Genomic DNA, 20,168 nt, shown 5'->3' on the forward strand with positions numbered 1-20,168 from the left:
AGACCTTCCTTTCTCTCTCATTTTAAATTCCCTTTAAAATGAGAATCTTTTTTTATTGCATTTTTCTGTCCATTTTTATTATTAGCCTATTGATACATGACAACCTTTTGCATATCCCCTTTTAATAGGCTTCAAATATTTTTCTCAGTTTGTTGCTTATACTTCAGCCTTATTTATAAAGTCTGTAATAATAAAAAAGTTATTTTGTCTCCCTTTTAATGTTTGTTTATTTTGAGAGCGAGAGAGAGAGAGGATGTGTGCGTGTGCACACAAGTTGGGGAGGGGCAGAGAGAGGAAGACAGAGAATCTTGGCACAGGTCTCTATCCCATGAACCACGAGATGATGACCTAACGCAAAATCAAGAGTCAAATGCCTAACCTACTGAGCCACCCAGGCACCCTTAGAAGTTATTTTAAAAGTGTATTTAGGGGCACCTGAGTGGCTCAGTCAGTTAAGCGTCTGACTTCAGCTCCCATCTCATGGTTCATGGGTTCGAGTCCCACATTGGACGCTCCACTGACTGCTTAGAGCCAGGAGCCTGCTTCTGATTATGTGTCTCCTTCTCTCTCTGCCCCTCCTCTACTCATGCTCGCTTGCCCTCTCTCTCTCTCAAAAATAAAGTGTGATTAATCTCTTTGTTTTTGGTTTCTGGGTTTTGTGTTACGCTTAGAAATGCTATTTTAATTTCAAGAATGTAAAAACTTGATCATTTCTTTATGGCATTTAAAAATGTTTTTGAAAATTTTTAAATTTTGAGAGAAAGTATGAGCAGGAGAAGGGGAAGAAGGGGAGAGAGAATCTTAAGCAGGCTCCACACGGAGCTCAATCACACAAGCCTGGGATCATGACCTGAGCCAAAATCAAGAATCAGATGTTCAACCAAATGACCCAGGCACCCCTATGGCATTTTTTTGTACAGCACTTTAAATGGACTTTAATATGTGTATTACAATATACAAGGTATCATGAACAGACATTTCTTGAAAAAAGACATATAGATGGCCAATAGAACCATGAAAAAATGTTCATCATCATTCATCATCAGGGAAATACAAGTCAAAACCACAACGAGATATCACCTCATACCTGACAGAATGGCTAAAATCTATAACACAAGAAGCAAGTATTGGTGAGGGTGTGGAATGTAAACTGGTATAGCTGCTATGGACAACAGTTTGGAGGTTCCTAAAAAACTTAAAAAATAGAATTACCTTTGATCCATTAATCACACTACAGGGTATTTATTTACCCAAAGAATATGAAAACACTAATTCAAAAAGATATATGCACACCTGTGTTTATTGCATCATCATTTACAATAGCCAAATTATGGAGGCAGCCCAAGTGTCCACTGGTAGATGAAGGAGAAAGAAGACACACATATATATATCTACATATATATTTATATGTATATAGATATGTGTGTATACATATATATACATGCTTACACAATGGAATATTACTCAGCCATATAAAAGAATGGAATCTTGTCATTTGCAACAAGGATGGATCTACAGTGTATAATACTAAGAAAAAGAAGACAGAGAAAAACACATACCATATGATATCACTCATGTGTAATTTAAGAAACAAATGAACAAAGGGAAAAAAAAAAGACAAATCAAAAAACAGACTCTTAACTATAGAGAACATACTGATGGATACCAGAGGGGAGAAGGGTGGAGGATGGGATAAATTGGTGATGGGGAATAAGAATACAGTTATGGGGCACCTGGGTGGCTCAGTCAGATAAGCGTCCGACTTTGGCTCAGGTCATGATCTCATGGTTCGTGGATTTGAGCCCTGTGTCAGGTTCTGTGCTGACAGCCAGCCCAGAGCCTAGAGCCTGTTTCAGATTCTGTATCTCCCTGTCTCTCTGACCCTCCCCTGATCATGCTGTCTGTCTGCCTGCCTGTCTGTCTCTCTCTCTCAGAAATAAAACATTTAAAAAATTTTTTTAAATACAGTTATGAGCACTGGGTGATGTATGGAATTGTTGAATCACTGTATTGTACACCTGAAACTAATAAACACTATGTTAACTACACTAGAATTAGAACAAAAAAAAACTTAATAAAATAAAAATTTTAATAATAACAAAATAAAATATACAGGGCCTTTTGGGTTAATATTTTCATGGTATTCTCACTTCCCCTCATCTTTGCATATGAAATACAGCACACAAAAATGGAACATAGAAGTCTAAGTACATATTTTGGATACTTGCAGCAATGAAATAGAAATGGTTTGCAAATTGTGAGAGTAGTAGTGATGAAGTAACGCTCACTGACTCACATTTAGACATATTCTAGCCAATGCACAGAATAAATTACCTTTGGAAAATACAAAGTCCTGATCTACTTAGTAGTTCAGTAAATTACTTTTTCCCACTTAGAATTACTTAAAAAATAATTTAGTCTCCTATGTTGGGTGCCTATTTTAAAGTAAAAATAAAGACTTCGCTATGTTATAGACCTCTGTCATGTTCTATACTTTTTTTATATAAAACAGACAAAGATAATTCATAATATCAGGAGAAAATTTCTTGTGTGTTTTAGGTGTATCCGGAAGTAGTAACAACAATAAAACAACCGGATTGAAAAAGAATGAAAAGAAAAGTGGTAAGCTTGGTCTAATGATAATAGACCCCTGTCCTAGTCACCTTAGTGGAGAAGTAAATATGATGTAGTGCAGTTATTAAACTATTGTGTTTATGAAGGATCATCTACAGACTGTACATATTTTATAGCCTTTTTAAAAATTAGTATAAATAGATGAAAAACCAGGCTCTACTTAGGCAGTATTTGAATTCTCAATCTCTTTTTTCTTTTCTTTTTTTTTTGAAGGGGGTGGAGGGGATACTTAACACCTATCTAGTCAGTGAGAGTAGTGCTTCTCAAACTTAACAAGCATGAAATAACCTGGGAATCTTGTTAAAAGGCAGATTCTGATTCAGAAGGTTGAGGAACAGCCTCAAAGTCTGCATTTCTAACTCCCTGGAGCAAAAAGCTAGAGAAAAAGTGTTACTGATTTTCATTATATTTTGAATAAAACTAGATGGTAGTACCTGTCTTGTCCTCTCAGTACTTGTGTGAAACAAAGTATGTGCTTCTAGAATTTTCTAATATATTTCTTCTCATACAGAAGAAGTCTTCTTGTACAAAAGGGTGTAGCACATTATGCCAGAATTTTAATACATTAGGAGAAATTTTGGGAATCCATTAGTGTGAGAGGATTAGGGTTAGTGATGTTGGAAAGAGATCCTTGAACTTGAGCATTTTGCCCTTGTGAGCGTTACCATGTTTCCTGCTTGTAAGCTTTTGTGCTCCTCTTAGCTCAGTGTTTATTAAGAATCAATAAGCATGATTTGGAACCATAAGACCTGAGTCTGTTTATCAACTGTGCTGTGTAACCTTGGTCATGTGTCCTCATTTCTCTGAGCCTCACTTTGTCTATAAAAACAAAGTCAATAGGTTTGTCCTTCTGAGTTAATTAATGTAAAGTTTAAATCAAAGTCTTGAGGATACTTTCTGGCATGCTTAATATGAACTGGCTATTACTGATTTGATTCTTCCTCTTCTCTTATCCAAACTATAGGACTTCCGATGATAAAGGGAGCAATGTCTTTATATCTATATCTATATATAGATATATTGGTCAAAGCTTACGAAGAATTTGATTCTTTTAGGCTACTCCCTTACTTAATGTTAATCAGCATTTGAGCTTTTCATATTTGAAAGGTTTAGTAGACTCTAACCTTACCACTGCTTTAAAACATGCTATTTAAATTTTATTGAACTGCACATCTTTTTTTTCTTAGCACTCACAGGAATCGTTCTCTACAGACATCTGCAAGACTACCTTCTAAAAGAAGAACAGTTACACGAAAATAACTATCCCCAACCCAGCCCTGACAAACCAGGCAGTATTCTTTTAAACCCGGGCATGACCAAAACTCTTACAACTGACAGTAAGTGTATGGGACTGAAAATGATCTTGCTACATGCTGAGGCTGGAACCCTGAGAAGATTATTCCCCTTCCCACTTCATTTCCATTCCCTTAGAAGTTTATTTTCTTTACATAATTTATTAAGTCTTAATAATCATTTCAGGTAAGTACTAGCATTACCTCTATTCACACAAAAGAGAAAATTGAAGCTCTTAGAGGTGAAGTGACTGGTCAAAGGTCAGTCTGAAAATAAGTGGTAGAGCCAGGATTTGGACCCAAGGAGTCTGATTCTGGAGCCCCTACTCCTACCAGCTAATTCATATACATACGCAGTGTCAGGTTTTGAATACTTCCTATGCTTTCATTAGACAATGTTATAAAAAGATTTACAATTAGTGTTATTATTTTACATTTTCTCTAAATGCTAGGCATAGTTAAAGTTCCTTCCTGCCCCCACCCCCAAGAAAGAAATTTAGAATACCTAACATCACAACTGTCAAATCTTAGGTCCATTGGAGTCTGAAATGCAATTACAGAAATATTTTTTCTGGGTGCCTGGGTGGCTCCCAGCTAGGCATCTGACTCTTGGTTTCAGCTCAGATGATAGTTTGATGATTCGTGAGATCAAGCCCTATATCGGGCTCTGCATTGACACTGCAGAGCCTGCTTGGGATTCACTCTCCCGCTCTCTCTGCTCCTCCCCTGCTTGTGCTCTCTCTCTCACTCACTCTCTCAAACATTTAAAAAATATTTTTTCCAGTGATTAGAAAATATTTATCTTTTGTATCTTCAATATTTTTTTCATGATTGTCTTTGCCATTTAATTACTTTTTCCCTCTCCCTCCCTCACCCCTTAACCCAGTTAAGAACAGAGACTCTCAAGGAGAAAGGCACATCTGCATTTGGTTTCTGGTTTTCCCTCTAGCCTTGGTTTTCCCAAATCTGGATCATACAGCTACCCCATCAGGTTGCTGTGAGAATTAGTTACAGGAATGCATGTGGCGTGCTCGGTACAGTGCCTGCCTCAGAACCTCATAACAGACACTCAGATAAGAGTTGCCATCACCATCAGAACTAGTCTGAGGATTGTTAATAAAAACCAATATTCACAAATGGGTCTAGTGAAAAGCCCAGATCTACTCTCAATGACTTAATAAGCACACAGGTCACTATATATGTAAAGTACATATATATATGTACTATAATGAAGACATGTCCTGTTCCAGGAGTTACTATGTACTAAAAGTAGATAATTAAGTTGGCTACAGTGAGGTTATGTAGCTAAAGCCAAAATTATCTGCCATAAGGCTGACCCTGGAGGCAGACAGAATGCCTGTTAGAAGACAGGCAGTCCTGGTGCCAGGAGCAGGTCACCTGCAAGTGTTCCTTTGGGTAATCCTGGTAGGCTTCCTGTTACCTCATGGTCAACCCTGGGTATGAAATCTCCAAGCATGATCAAGAATGTGAAGGCAGTTAATTCCCTGCATTTCAGTCCATTTTTCTTTTCTCCCCATGTATTCATGAATAATTTCACTTCATATTTTGCTTTAGCTTCCAAGAAGGTCTGTTGTCGTTGTGGGAAAACATATGGTGTGACTCCCGCAGGCAAACACAGTAGGGTAGAAGAATGTTACTACCACTTTGGCCGAGTGCTGACTCATAAAGGCAAGTATTTAGTTGTTTCATTTATTTGACAAGCCAGTGCAGAGCTGTTCAGAGAAAAGTGCAATAAAGTATTTAGTTCACTGTATTTGGCAAAAACAGTCCAGTCAAGAGAAACTGTACTGAACCTGAAGTTTGAATTACAAGCACCTACTCTGACCACCACTTGCTACCCTTGCGGCCCACTGGCGCAGGGAGTCCTGGGCTGTGATAGTGGTGCATGAAGACCTCATGACAGTCATCTACCTCCTGACATCACCTGCTTTGCACCTGCCAGTATTAGAATAATTTCTTTGCTAATAGCTTCCATTCCTTGCCACCCCCACCCCTGCCCTGAATGAAGATACACTCTTGATTCCTTTCCCCAGCCGCCATCTTTCCTGCAACACTGTAAATTCGCTGCAGTCCACTCAGCTGGGGAGTTTTCCTACTCAAACCAAAAACCTGGGTACTGTCATTAGTCTTAGCACCTTTTCGTCTTAGCAGTGTGTATGTGTTATGTGTTGCCCATCAGTAATGTAGTCTGAGCCTGTCCCTTCTCTACCTCTACTGCCACTGTCCAGGTCCAAACCACCCCCATCTCCGTCCCCAATTTCTGCAGTGTCCTCCTGCCCAGTCTCACTGCTTCTACTGTGTTCTTTTGTCTCTCTACCTCCCTCCAATCTATTTTTCATCCCCAAAACCCCAGAGTAATTTTTTACATCACATATCTGGTCCTGTCTCTGCCCTGCTTTGATTAAAAGTCTTTGGTTACCTTGCTGACCCTGCCTGACTCGGTCTCTGCCCCCTATTTTCTCCCCTGTCCATTGATACTTTCACACCACACCGACCCTCTGTCCAGAACCCTCTTACGCATTATTCTCTCTGCTTTTGCCATGGCTGTTTCCTTTTTCTCCTTTGTGTCTCTGCTTAAATAGTATCGCCACAAGGTCCTTTCCCAACCCCACCATATGAAACAGGTCTTCCCTCTTCTATCCTGCCTCTTCCTTTCATAGCACTGAAGTGCATTTTGTAATGACCTAGTAGTTTATCTGCCGTCTCCAAAGGACTGTGAGCTTTTGGAAGGACCACCACTCATTCTTTTTTTTTTTTTTTTCCTCCCGATGGTCTCCCCAGCACTTGGCATAATACCTCATACATATAGACGGTCAATAAACATTTGGAGAGATGGTGGACTGATGAACTATTTATGTAGAGATGGACATGAATGTGAATGATATTGTAGTAAGTAGTATGAAGAAGATAAAGCAGGGAGAAAATAGAAAAGAACAATGGGCATGATTGAATGACTGGATAAATACATGGATAAGTAATAAACCAGGCAAGTTTGGCCTGAGGGTTTAGAGCATGGAAGGCTTAGTTACAGAAGGTGGAGGCACTATGAATTCCAGAAGGAGAAGAACAAAGAGGGAAGAGGAGTAAGTGTGAGTAAGTGTAAGACCAATGGGGCTAAGCAGACCTTAAAGCATAATGAACAGAACAAGGATATTGGAGCCAGTGGACCTGAGATTCGGGGCTGTTTTGCCATCTATTTTCTCTGAGACCTTGGGCAAAATCACTTAAGCTCTCTGAGCTTTTGTTTCCACCTTCATGGAATGAGCTTTATGTGGCAATTCAGTGAGCTGATACATCAAAGTCCTAGCTTATAATAGATGCTCTGTTAATACTGGTTCTCTGCCTCCCTTCCTCATCACAGGAGAAGGTAAGATAAAGCTGTGGGATGTCAAGATTGGATGAGTAATGTAAGGCTGATTAAGCATGAGCCTTCAGAGTCAGCCTGAGAAATTTGCATTTGATCAGTAATAAACAAGGGAATGACTTGAGGAAAATGATATAATGAATATGTGCCTTAAGGAGATCCATCTAACCCATTCTATAGGAAAACTGATGCAGAAACCACTGTAGACAGAAGGATATAATAGAGAGCAGTTGGGAGAATGTTAGCTTGGGCCAGAGTGAAGAAGGGCTGAGTTGGATGTGAGAACAGATGAGCTAGATTATGGGATTGGGGTAAGAGGTATGAAGGCTTGGGATTCTAACTGTGAAAATGTACATAGTACTTGGGCAAAGATAAGAAGAAGGCATCAGGATTTGGTAGAGACAGGAGACCACCTCTGTGTTGTGGTCTCAGTCTATATAACTGGGTGACATTTCTTGGGTCAGATCAACAACTCACACATAGGAGGGGGGAATGTGTACTTTGAGCCTCTCAGCCAGAGGGCTCCAGCAGAAAGAAAAGGTCCGGGAAGGGGGAGGATGCTGAAAACATACTTGAGGTTAAGTCAAAGCAGAATAAGGAGGTGATGCCAGAAGAGAGCTGAGGGACCAAGGAAAATAAGGGAAAGAGGAAGGAAGGGCGTGGAAGGTATCCAGGACATTGGTAATTGTAATTCACCTTCAAAGTGTACTCCACAAGACCTGTGTTCCAGGAGTCAGTCTTTCCTGTTGAGTATGAACATCCAAAAATAAATACGACTATGGGAAGGAATAACATCAAGTCACTTGCACTGCAGTGTCCTTACAGGCCTGGAAGCCACTCCGCCTTATAAAGTTCACCTGTTTTGATTTTTATTTTTTGATTGGTTTGCAGTCCTCGGCGGCTTAGAAACACGGTACCGCTGTTGTGAAGGTGTCCTTGGCTCCACAGGGTGTCAGGTCGCCAAGGTAGGGCTTCTCACCCGGACCGCTGCTTGTGTCAGAACCAGAGCTGCTGCCTCCAGAGATCAACAGGCATTTGAAAGAATTCAGGAGAGTTAATTAACTAATTTTTAGTTGGGGAAATTTTTATGAGCGTAACTGCACTTGCAGAAATACACGGTAATTTATTTGGCAATGTTTATTTCAGCTTCACGTTCATGACCAAAAAGAAAACCTAGAGGGCTTTGTGAAGACTTTTGTCAAGTCCCCACCCCCCGACGGTAATCATGGTGTATTTGCTGTGAATTGTGAGGTGGTATGTCTGTGTTTTCTCTTTTAATACAGTAATTACAACCAAATCCTTGTGGGGCACTTTATATTGTGGGTGTAACAGCACTTTGCTAGGCTTTCTCTTGATTCCTCCTAGTTCTGCACTGTAATTCACCCATCTTCAGAGGCAACTGAAATGGAAAAGAGGTGACTTGGAGGAATTTCTGTATTTAGTAAGAGATGAGGCCAGCAACTGATTGTTGGGTCTCTGTTCATTTATTAATTTTTCTTTATATATCACCAGTAGTGCAGCTTCTCTTCAAATTACTGAAATTATACAGGTAGAAAATGCTATAAATAGTACTGTTCTCCCCAGAATCAGCATAAAAACTTGAATGAATTTTCAAAAACTATTGTTTATAGAGGCAGCAAAATATTTATAGGGATTTTTCTTCATCTGAGAATCAATATGAAAAAGTAGGGAACAAACAGAACTGAATTGTATGACCTGGGAAGCTCCACCGCTTCCACGCTGTCACTCCTGAGCGAGTGAAATGGATGTTTTACTCCGTCAAGTGTGGGGCTAATAATCACTCCACAGTAACTGTGAGAATCAGACACACTAAGGGAATGTATGTGGGATGTGTCAAATATCATGTGGACAGTTGTCTCTACCAAGATATAAAATTTTTAGTCCCTGTAGTATATTTGGAAAGCAGATTTGTAGAGTTTAATTACAATAAATGTAGAAGGACATTGTTCAGTTTCAAGCTTAGGTCTTCAACTGGAAACAATTCAGGCTGCTTCAGGCTTCGAAGTCAAATGTTACCATGTTGTGCTCTTCAATGCCGCATTGGTATTTATGGTAAAGACTTTCTTTTTTCATTCAAGATTTATAACTTCATTAGCCAATATAATGACAATCATATTTCCAGTCACATGAGCCATATTTCAGATACTCAGTAGCCACCTGTGGCTAGTGGCTGTAGTATTAGCATAGCAATAGAACATTTTCATTATCACAGAAGGCTCTCCTGGATATCACTGATCTCTAATGAAAACAACTGTAAAGACTAAGCCCAGAAAATGAAATTATTTTCTGAAATAAAATATTACTAACACTAAGGGAAAAACTTAAAGCTTGGAACATCATTTACAAGACTGTCAGACCCACTGACTAGCTTTTGTTAGCAAATCTGAATAATATGATTAAACTGTATGTTCTAGTTAGAAATACTCCTTAAAGATATCTTAGATGTTAAAACATGTTTACTCAATATGACCTATAAGTTTAATATTTCCCACTTTATAGTGCTACACAGCCAAAGGTTTGGAACTTACTCAAGTGACAGTGGTTGATCCCAGCCTTCAGGTGGTCTACGCTACATTTGTGAAACCAGATGAAGAAGTCATTGACTATAACACTAGGTATGTGTCATATAAAAGGGCTGGTTTTTGAGACCATAGAACATTCAACATGTATTTTATGTGCATTTTACTTGTACTTGTATTCAATCAGTGTTACAGCATCAGTTACACCATTATCCTTTAATTCATTTGTTGAAAAACATTCATATTCTATTAAGTACCTTGCTAAAAGTATGCAGACACTGTTAGACCCCAGGTTACAACCCTAAATAAGAAACAGAGTTTCAGCCCTCGTGGTGTTGACATGTTGGAGTTGTAGGTAGGAGGTGAGAGAGGCAAAAATAGCTAATAGATTTTATTTATTTGTTAAATCATTAATCAGTTCCTTTTGAAAATACCGTGTTATCTGCTTCCATTAGGTAAAAATTGTCATTAGATAAAAATGTCTGCAATCTTGTAAACATGTCCTTGAATATACATGGCTTTGATATGGCTTACAAACTAATAGTTCAGTGCAGATTCTATCCTAATACTCATTATTATTAAAGTATGACCTATTTCTGACCCAAACTCAGTGCCAACTTGAAATGGTATATAGATGTACCTTTAATTTTTATAAACCTCTTATGAAACCACAGTTATATGATTAATCAATTAAATTTGGATTTTCCTAAGGCTTATAAGCCATATAAAATGACATATTTGCAAATTTAAATATAAAATAGAAGGCACTGATCTGAATTCACTTTAGAATAAGAACTGTTCATTATTGGTGTGATTGTATTTATTCAGTTTTCCTTAACAAATTCTCTAGTACTACTTAAAATTACTTATTTATATATGTGTATGTATATATGATTTGTTTAGCTATATAAACAAATGACTTGTATATACACATACATATATCACATGGTATATATATACTATAATATACAATATATATAGCATACATAATTGTAATAGTGTATATAGTAAAAAAAACTCATATATTGTATATAAAGTACATATATAATGTGTATATGTCTATCATTTTGGAACACAGTAAAGCAAAGTGGTCATGTAAATTAAAGTTGTTTTGATGATGAATTTTGAGAATATTTATAGAGAATTGTAATAAACACTTTTTAACATAAACTCCCTCACAGCTGATTAAAAAACGGTTGTATGCATAAAAACTCAGGAAAAGTTATTATCAGAAAATACATTCTGTATACTACTCTTTCTCCTGACCTCCCTGAATTTTTTTTCCTACTTATTTTGGCCGTATCCTAATAGCCCTATTTTACTGGATTTTTTTTTCAGCTTTATTGGGGGTATATTGGCAAATAAAAGGGTAAAATAAAGTTATTGAACTTTTATCAGTGCTTATTCTTCCATGGCTTTATGAAATCTTTCCTAACTGCTTTTTGGAACAGGTCAGGAAATACTTGGATAATTATTGATATTCATAGTGATACAATGATAACTGAAGCATTGGCATTTTAAATAATTATGAACTCTTAAAACAACTTCAAATGCATTCAATGCCTTGCATTTTTTAAAAAACTGATTTAAAATAAACCCAAGTACTCCTTGATAATTTCCTCTTAATCAAAATATTTGATTAATTATGTATCACATTCCTTAAGCTCGATGATGGAGCCAGGTATCTTTTTTTTTCTTTTTTTAGCTATTCAAGTATAAATCGCATATGTTATCAGTTTGAGGTGTACAACATCATGATTTGTCATTTCTATACATGTGAAATGTTTACCACAATAAAACTAGTTACCATCTGTCACCACCCAGAGTTTAAAAACCTTGTCAGAACTTTTAAGATTTACTTTGTTAGTAGCAACTTTCAAATTTACAATAGAGTATTAATGTCTATAGTCCCATGCTGTATATTACATCCCCTTGATTTTTTTTTTATTAGTGGAAATGTGTACCTCTTGATCTCTGCAACCCATTTTTTCTACTTCCTACCACCTTCCCCTCTGAAAACCAGCTCTGATCTCTGAGTTTTGTTTGTTCATTTGTTAAGCCTTTTAGAGTCCATTTATAAGTGAAATCATATGGTGTTTGTCTTTCTCTGACTTATATCACTTAGCCTAATACCGTCAAGGTTCATCCATGTTGTCACATATGGCAAGATTTCACTTCTTTTTAAAAAAAAATATTTTAACATTTATCCTTGAGAGAGACAGAGAGACAGAGCATGAGTGAGGGAGAGGCAGAGAGACAGGGAGACATAGAATCTGAAGCAGGCTCCAGGCTCTGAGCTGTCAGCACAGAGCCCCACAAGGGGCTCGAACCCACCACAAAATCATGACCTGAGCTGAAGTTCGATGCTTAACTGACTGAGCCACTCAGATGGCCCAATTTCATTCATTTTTAGAACAAAGTGGTATTCCATTGTATGTATATGTATATGTGTGTGTGTGTGTGTGTGTGTGTATATATATACACACACCACATCTTCTTATCGGTTAATCTATCAATGAATACTTAGGTTGTTTCCATATCTTGTGTATTGAAAATAATGCTCCAGTAAACATTGGAGTACATATGTCTTTTCATATTCTTCAGATAAATACTTAGAAGTGTAATGAGTGGATAATATGGTAGTTCTGTTCTTAATTTTTTGAGGATGCTCCATATTTTTCATAGTGGCCACACACTTTATATTCCCACCAACAGTGAATGAATGTTCCCTTTTCTCTACATCCTCGCCAACACTTGTTATTTATATCTTTGATAAGTCTGAGGCAACATCTCCTGGTGGTTTTCATTTGTATTTCCCTGATGATTAGTGATATTGAACATCTTTTCAAGGTCCTATTGGCCATCTGTATATCTTTGCAAAAATGTCTATTTAGATCCTCTGCCCATTTTTAATTAGATTGTTTGGGATTTTTTTGTCAGTTGTATGAATTCTATTTCTTGGTTGGTTATTAATCCATTATTGGATAAATGATTTGCAGTACCTTAACCCATTCAGTATGTTATTTTGTTGATGGTATCTATTACTGTACAGAAGCTTTTTAGTTTCATGTAGTCCCATTTGTTTATTTTTGCTATTGTTGCCATTGGTTTCAAAATCAGATCCAAAAAAAATTCTAAAACCAATGTCATGGAGCTTTTTGCCTGTTCTCTTTCTAGTTTTGTGGTTGCTGGACTTAGTTGATAATTTTTTTGAGTTAATTTTTGAGTAGAATATAAGAGAATACTCCACTTTCATTCTTTTGCATGTGTCTGTCCAGTTTTCCCAGCACCATTGATTGAAGAAACTACGTTTTCTCCATTAGCTATTCATTCCTTTTTTGTTATATATTTATTGACTATATATACATGGGTTTATTTCTGGGCTCTATTCTGTTCCATTGATCTCTGCATTTGTCTTTATATCAGTACTAAACCATTTTGATTACTATAGCTTTGTAATACTCTTTGAAATCAGGAAGTGTATTGCCTCCAACTTTGTTGCTCTTTTTCAAGATTGCTTTATCTATTCTGGACCTTTTGTGGTTCCATAAAAATTTTACAGTTCTATTTCTGTGAAAAATGTCATTGGAATTTTGATAGGGATTGCACTGAATCTGTCAACTGCTTTGGGTAATATGGAAATACTAACAATATTCTTCCAATCCATGAGCATGGAATACCTTTCCATTTACTGTTGTTCTATTCAGTTTCTTTCATCAGTGTCTTAGTTTTCAGTGTACAGGTCTTTTACCTCCTGGACTAAATTTATTCCTAGATATTTTATTCTTTCTGATGCTTATAAATGGGATTTTCTTTATGAAATTTTATTGTTAGTGTATAAAAATGCAACAGATTTTTGTAGCCTGCAAATTTACTGAACTCATTTATTCTGGCAATTTTTTTGTGGAGTCTAGATTTTCTATATAGAAAATATGTCATCTGCAAATAGTGACAGTTTATAACTTATTCCTTTCCAATTTGGATGCCCTTTACTACTTTTTCCTGCCTCATTGCTCTAGCTAAAATGGCCAATTCTATGTTAAATAAAAGTGGAGCCAGGTATGTTTTGTTTTTGATGGGAGACAATAATATCCATATGAAATTTAAGTCGAAAATGTCTTCCCAGTATTTTTATCACTCGTTTTTCTCCTAAATTGCAGTACAGCATAGCAGTAGCCATATTTCTGGTCAGGTATCTAGAATGTGCTTCATGAAAGGCACTAGAATAGTTTTTCTGCATGTATTTCATTGGATCCTTATAAGCCATTAAGATTGGTAAATGACTCTACAGATAAGACTGAGACAAGAAAATTAAGTAATTTTCTGAGAATCTATAGAGTAAGCAAATGGCAGAATCATAGCCTAATTCAAACCTAGGTTATCTAGAGTTTGCCTAGGGCTCCATTTTCTCTCCCATGCTACCCATATTTCATCTATAGGCTTTATATTTTTATTCTTTGAGCATATCTGACATGCAATGTTACATTAGCTTCAGGTGTAAAACACTGTGATTCAACATGTCTGTATGTTATACTGTGCTCACAAGCGTAGCTACCATCACCATACAATGCTATTACAATATCACTGACTCTATTCCCTTTGCTGTACTTTTCATCTCCATGATTTATTCATTCCATAAGTACAAGTCTGTTTCTCCCATTCCCCTCTGACCATTTTGCTCATCCTCCTGTCCCCCTTTCCTCTGGCAACCATCAGTTTGGTCTGATCCTGGGTTTTGATTGTTTTTTAGATGCCACATATGAGTGAAATCTCAGTCTGACTTATTTTATTTAGCATAACATCCTCTAAGTCCATCAATGTTGTCACATATAGCAGGATCCCATTCTTTAATGCTTCATAGTATTCCTGGTGAGGGTACCACATCTTCTTTATCCATCTATCATTGGATACCTATATTGCTTCCATGTCTTGGCTATTGTAGATAATGCTATAATAAACATAGGGGTGTATATATCTTCTTAAATTAGTGTTTTTGGTTGTTTCTGTGGGTAACTAACCATTAGTGGAATTTATTGGATCATATGGTATTTCTACTTTTAATTTTTTTGAGGAACCTCCATACTGTTTTCCAGAGTGGCTGTTTTAGGCTTACTTTAATGGGAGATAGGCTACTTAACTAAATTGTAATGGATAAAACACCTTCTACAAAGAGGAGAGTTCAAAGGAACCCTGTGAATTTGGAATTTCTTCTGCTTTCCCAGCCTTACATAAATTAATCCATATTATAAATTTTACTAGGTTACAAATATAACCTAGTAAAGGGGCATCTGATGGTCATAAGTCAGATCTTTGTTTTGTTCAGTGAGTATTTGTCACATTGGGTCAGTAATGTATTTTAACTGTAACTGATGAAATCCCCTAAGTTACCTTCTTAAATGAATTATGTCTCTTACTGGGGCAGGTTTTCTGGTGTGGTCGAAAAGGACCTCAAGAACATCAAAACTTCCATCCGTGATGTCCAAGCCGTCCTGTTGAACCTGTTCAGTGCTGACACTGTCCTAATTGGACACAGCTTTGAACACAGTCTTTATGCTCTTAAGGTAAAGAAATACAGATCTGTGCTTTTACAAAACCGTATGTGCTGAGATGGTAGTCCTTATCATTATTCTTACTGATCGTTGGTTTTCCCCATTAAGATGAAAAGAATTGCTGTCCATGTTGATAATATTGTCCAACTATTATAAACCAGAAGCTACAGTGTAAGACAGCTAAAGTCATTTGGTTCATCCAGATCAGAAAGTCCATTGATTATGATAAAACCAAAATCATTGTTTGACATCCTCTTTAATCACTGTCTTTAATACTCAAGTGGGGAAGACTGAGTTTATATAACAGGTTATTTTATTCACATCCTTAGAGATACTTTTTCGTATTAAGTCAGATATGTTTATAGCTAGGCTCAAGATCAAATGTCATGTTCACTTTTTGTGGCATGTGGCTGGTAGCTTACCACAGTGCACAGCACAGCTCTAAACCTTGGGAGACCTTTGCTGATGATTCGTTTCAGCCACGCTAGGACCTACCTTCATGCAAAAAAAGGGTTAGTTCTTTTTTAGTGGAAGAAGACAATTAAGGCCATTTACATTTCATAGGTGAATGTCAGCCTTTTTCTATGTAAGCTGGTATTCAAAGAATAGATATTTGTTTCAAATAGCATTTTTGTCTCTGCAATTGACAGGTAAGACTGGAATGCGCTTCCACCCAGACCCTGCCAAACTGTGTGGAAAGAGAGGTGGGGACTAAGTTTTCTATAAGAAAGCTCTTCCCAGGAATGTCCTTCCATCACCTCCGAGGCCTCACCCCTCAAACTGCTCAGGAGCCATTCTATTGCACCTGACTCCCAGACCAGACAATTTCCAGCCACCGCGTTTCCTCATTGTGTTCAGTCTGTTTCTTCTGTCCAGATAACCCCTGGATTTTCCTGCTTATCTCTATTTCCTCCACCACCTTCTTTTATTTACTTGATACTCTGCATCCAGGAACTGGTGTCTCCTTGGGAGTTGACACATTAAAGGAGAATTTAAAGTGCTTCTAGATAATGACTTACTAGGTGCTAAACGTTAAATTTCCAATTCCTCAGTTTTCAATGAATCTTTAAATTGCTCTTTTGTGGTTTTTTTTGAGAGAGACAGAGACAGAGCACAAGTTGGGGAGGGACAGAGAGAGAGGGAGACACAGAATCCAAAACAGGCTCCAGGCTCTGAGCTGTCAGCACAGAGCCCAATGTGGGGCTTGAACCTCACCATTCATGAGATCACGATCTGAGCTGAAGTCGGATACTTAACTGACTGAGCCACCCAGGCACCCCTTAAATTGGTCTTGAGACTAATCTTCTTCCATGCACCTTTCAAAAATATAGCTCTCCTAATGAACCCAAACTGGCACCTAACTTTCTAGGCTGTTAGATGACTGCTCCTTATCTATTGTATTTTCTCCTTTATCAAACTCTTGAAAAATCTATTCATCATCTTACAGGTATAAACACAGGAAATTTGGAGCTAGACAGGACCAAGTCCTTGTCCCTGGCCCCTCCCTGAACACAGACAAGCAAATCACTAATCTGTGGTAGGACATGTGCTTAGTTGAGGTGTGCCCGCCTCAGCTAAGTCCCACAGTGGAGGAGCATGGTTTTGTGTCTACCCCGTCTTTGATGGAACCTCTCTGTTCTCATGCTGCCCCCTGGTGGTACTCTCACAGTAGGAAAGTGGATCCCAAAGTCTTGGATTTGATTTCTGGGTTCCATATTACTAACTCCTCTCTTAATCTTTCACAGCTGCAGTTTTCTTGACTGTAAAAAAAAAGGGGGGGGGGACAATAGAAGATCTACCTCATTAGGTTACTCTGCAAGTTTTAATGGATATCCCATGTAGAGTGCTTAGTCACTGTTACATCATAACTGCTTCATGTTATTTGCTTTTGTAGCATAACTCGGCTGCTACCATTATTGTTGCTGCTATCTATATGGTTATTCTTTGGGAAGAACTTCTGATAGAATTTTCTCTTCCATTTGACAGTTAATTCATTCTTCAGTTGTGGACACGACAGTTATGTTTCCTCATCGGCTAGGCTTGCCTCACAAAAGATCCCTTAAGAGTCTAGTGGCTGACTATCTGCAGAGAATCATTCAGGATGATGGTAAGAAAGAGCCTGTTGGTTAATGATTATTATCAGGACCCTAAGTCTGACTTGAGTAAACAAATCATGTGATTGATGGTAAAAGTTGGGCTCTCTGAAATGCTTAAGATAGGCTCTTCATGGATTCTCTCCTAGAGTAGAGAGACGTGCACCTGTTTATGTGAAAGCATGTAAAAAGTCCCACATGCCAGTGCCCACTGCCTGGTATAGTCCTGGATCTTCCACAGGCATCAAAATAGCAATTACACAGAGAATAATGGCCAGAAATTGTTGGGCAAGTTTCCTGGCCTTTGAATTCATGTCTAAAACTTCTTTTGGTGTGGAGGTCTAATTCTATCCTAAATTTTGCTATGTACCTCTTTTCATATGGGCTTTTCATTAAATGAGATTATAAAATTCATTGGGTTCAGGTTATCTCACCCAGAGTAAATGGTGTGTTGTTAGAAGTATAGTTCAAGTTCAAGAGATGCATTATATGTGCATCTGAATTACACTGAATTAGTGTATCTTGCTCACGGAACAAGAACATTTTCTGGTTTTGCTGATAAAATACACCCAATATTAAACAAGTTAATCAAGTACAAGTGTAGCTGCCACCTACCTTGTTAGTGGCATCGCCATATGCACAGTTGAGCAGTGTATGACTTGAAATGGAGGCCGGTTACTCAATACATTCATGCCCATATCGGCTCCTCTTTTGTACAATACAGAAGTCTAAGAAAATTAATTCTGAGCATGTTAAAATTTGTTACCATGCTATGTTTCTAAAGATAGCTAAGATATAGGAAGCACTTCTGATACTGTCATGAATTGTGCAAAATACAGATCGTACCCCTATGGTCGTTATTCTTTCATTCTTTGTTAGACACTATCTCCAAGTGGGTCTGTACTTTATCTGCTTTGTTAAAAACACATCTCAAAGAGCTCCTACAAAATTCTATTATAAAACATGTTCTATTGCAATCCATCTTGAGCCTTAGACATGAAAATATTACACATAACAAAAAATAGCTCATATAAACATACAGATACCATGTTTTGTTTTTTCAGAATAACACAAATGAAAACACAGCCAACAGTTTCGAAGTGCTGATATGATTTTTCTCATTTAATCTCATACATTTATGATTCTCATCAGCACTATAGGCTTTATATTCTGGGTAAATTAAATCATGTAATCTTGTATCTAAGGTCATTCTTTGTGTAGACAGTTATACTTTGCCTCATATACTCTGTCTTTGGCTTCTTACCAGATCTCTTTTAGTAATACCTGCCACTTTGTTGTTCTCTCTCTCTGGAAAAGAGGTACATAGAGAAGGTAACAATGTGCTACCTAGGCACAGCAAGGTAGTGACCATGTGAGGACAGGCTCCATAGGAAAAGGGAAATGTTTGGTAATCTAGACTTAGGTACAGAATTTACAAAGCAAACAAAATCCTATTTTGCTAAGTGACCAGTGTTAATTTTTTATAAACATTAACTCAAGTCTTTGTTTTGAGAATAGCTGTGGGTAATATCATGTATACAGTGGCTAACACATTGTTTTATATTCTGTGCTATTGGGAGGTCACAATTCAATTGACAGTGCAGTTGCCTGCATGGAACTGGTCCTCTGGAAGGTTAGAGATGACCTGAAAGGAAAGAAGTAATCACTTCGCCTGAGAAGATCTTCAGTCCCTGCCTTGTTGTGTCAGTGACCCCTCTGGCCTCTGCTTCTGGCACTACAATTTGGTCTACGACGGCATGAGTTTTCTTGACCTTTTTCTTCCAAGAGGAGAAATAAAAGTGCTGTTGAGGTTTATTTATTACATTTTAAAGGCTAAATTTCCAAGTTTATTTCTCAAGTTATGACTACTGTGGGGAGAATGGTTAATGGGGAGGAATTAAAGTTCTTTATGTTTGAATGTTTGGCTCCTCTTCATTGATGGTGTGTAACAATGGAAAGTGGTTTTAAGTTGAAGCAGTGAGTCTGTGACTTCCATAGAGGTCATGTCTCAGATTGCGTACATTTCTTTTTCTCTCTAAATACCTAAAACCATCTTCATGTACTACACAGAGTTTTTTTTTTGTTTTTTTTTTAAGGTCTCTTCTATGTAAGTACAACAGGTTTTCCTTATGAAGTAAATGTAAACTTTTCAGTGTCTGTTAACAAAGATTATTTGGCTATTGCGTAATGTGTTCTTATTCTAACTGGTGTGATGTCTGATTTTAATTCATAACTGTTTATGTTTCTAAGGCAGTGTCCTGTGGATCTTCCAAAGACACCACATCCTAACCTGTGTTCCTAATACTGGGATTGTTTTTAATTCCTTAAGGAGTTAGCTCTTCCTTTCCGAGAAGGTGGAAACTGTATGACTAAGTATGAACCTTCAATATTAATGTTGCTAAAATGCTACAAAGGTTTCTTTGCCAATGGTACAGGTGCGTCAGAGTACTTACTATGGAGGCCTCGGTGCCAGAAGGACATCAGTTGCCTGTGATGATTGAGGGCTTCAAACATACTTCAGGTTTGCTACCTTGGCATTTTGAGTTATAAATAAATTTTAAGTATCACTGAATATCTTTTTTCTTACTATCCCAAGTACTTCTTAGCCATGTCTCTTGTCATGTACTTGATGTGAAATAATTATATATCACTTAAATTCATAGTGATCGAAATTT

The 20,168-nt window shown here is 37.4% G+C and overlaps 1 protein-coding gene across 1 annotated transcript; it reads left to right on the top strand.

The window, feature by feature from the left end:
• Positions 1–2,613: 2,613 nt before the first annotated feature.
• LOC120226232 (RNA exonuclease 1 homolog) lies at positions 2,614–19,435 on the top strand. The gene is made up of 9 exons (XM_039224422.1): positions 2,614–2,622; positions 3,822–3,971; positions 5,502–5,615; positions 8,203–8,276; positions 8,458–8,565; positions 9,832–9,947; positions 15,274–15,412; positions 17,387–17,507; positions 19,074–19,435. The coding sequence occupies exons 2-9, from the start codon at positions 3,947–3,949 to the stop codon at positions 19,154–19,156; spliced, it is 780 nt and encodes a 259-aa protein (XP_039080353.1). The 5' UTR covers positions 2,614–2,622; positions 3,822–3,946; the 3' UTR covers positions 19,157–19,435.
• The last annotated feature ends 733 nt before the right edge of the window (positions 19,436–20,168 follow it).

Source organism: Hyaena hyaena, unplaced genomic scaffold, assembly GCF_003009895.1.
Source record: "Hyaena hyaena isolate Hyena2069 unplaced genomic scaffold, ASM300989v1 scaffold_1632, whole genome shotgun sequence".
Classification (NCBI taxonomy): domain Eukaryota; kingdom Metazoa; phylum Chordata; class Mammalia; order Carnivora; family Hyaenidae; genus Hyaena; species Hyaena hyaena.

Coding starts and splice junctions, on each gene's coding strand:
- LOC120226232 (XM_039224422.1), top strand. CDS start 3,947: ATGACCAAAACTCTTACAACTGACA. Junction 3,972..5,501: donor CAAAACTCTTACAACTGACA/GTAAGTGTATGG, acceptor ATTTTGCTTTAG/CTTCCAAGAAGGTCTGTTGT. Junction 8,277..8,457: donor CAGGGTGTCAGGTCGCCAAG/GTAGGGCTTCTC, acceptor TGTTTATTTCAG/CTTCACGTTCATGACCAAAA.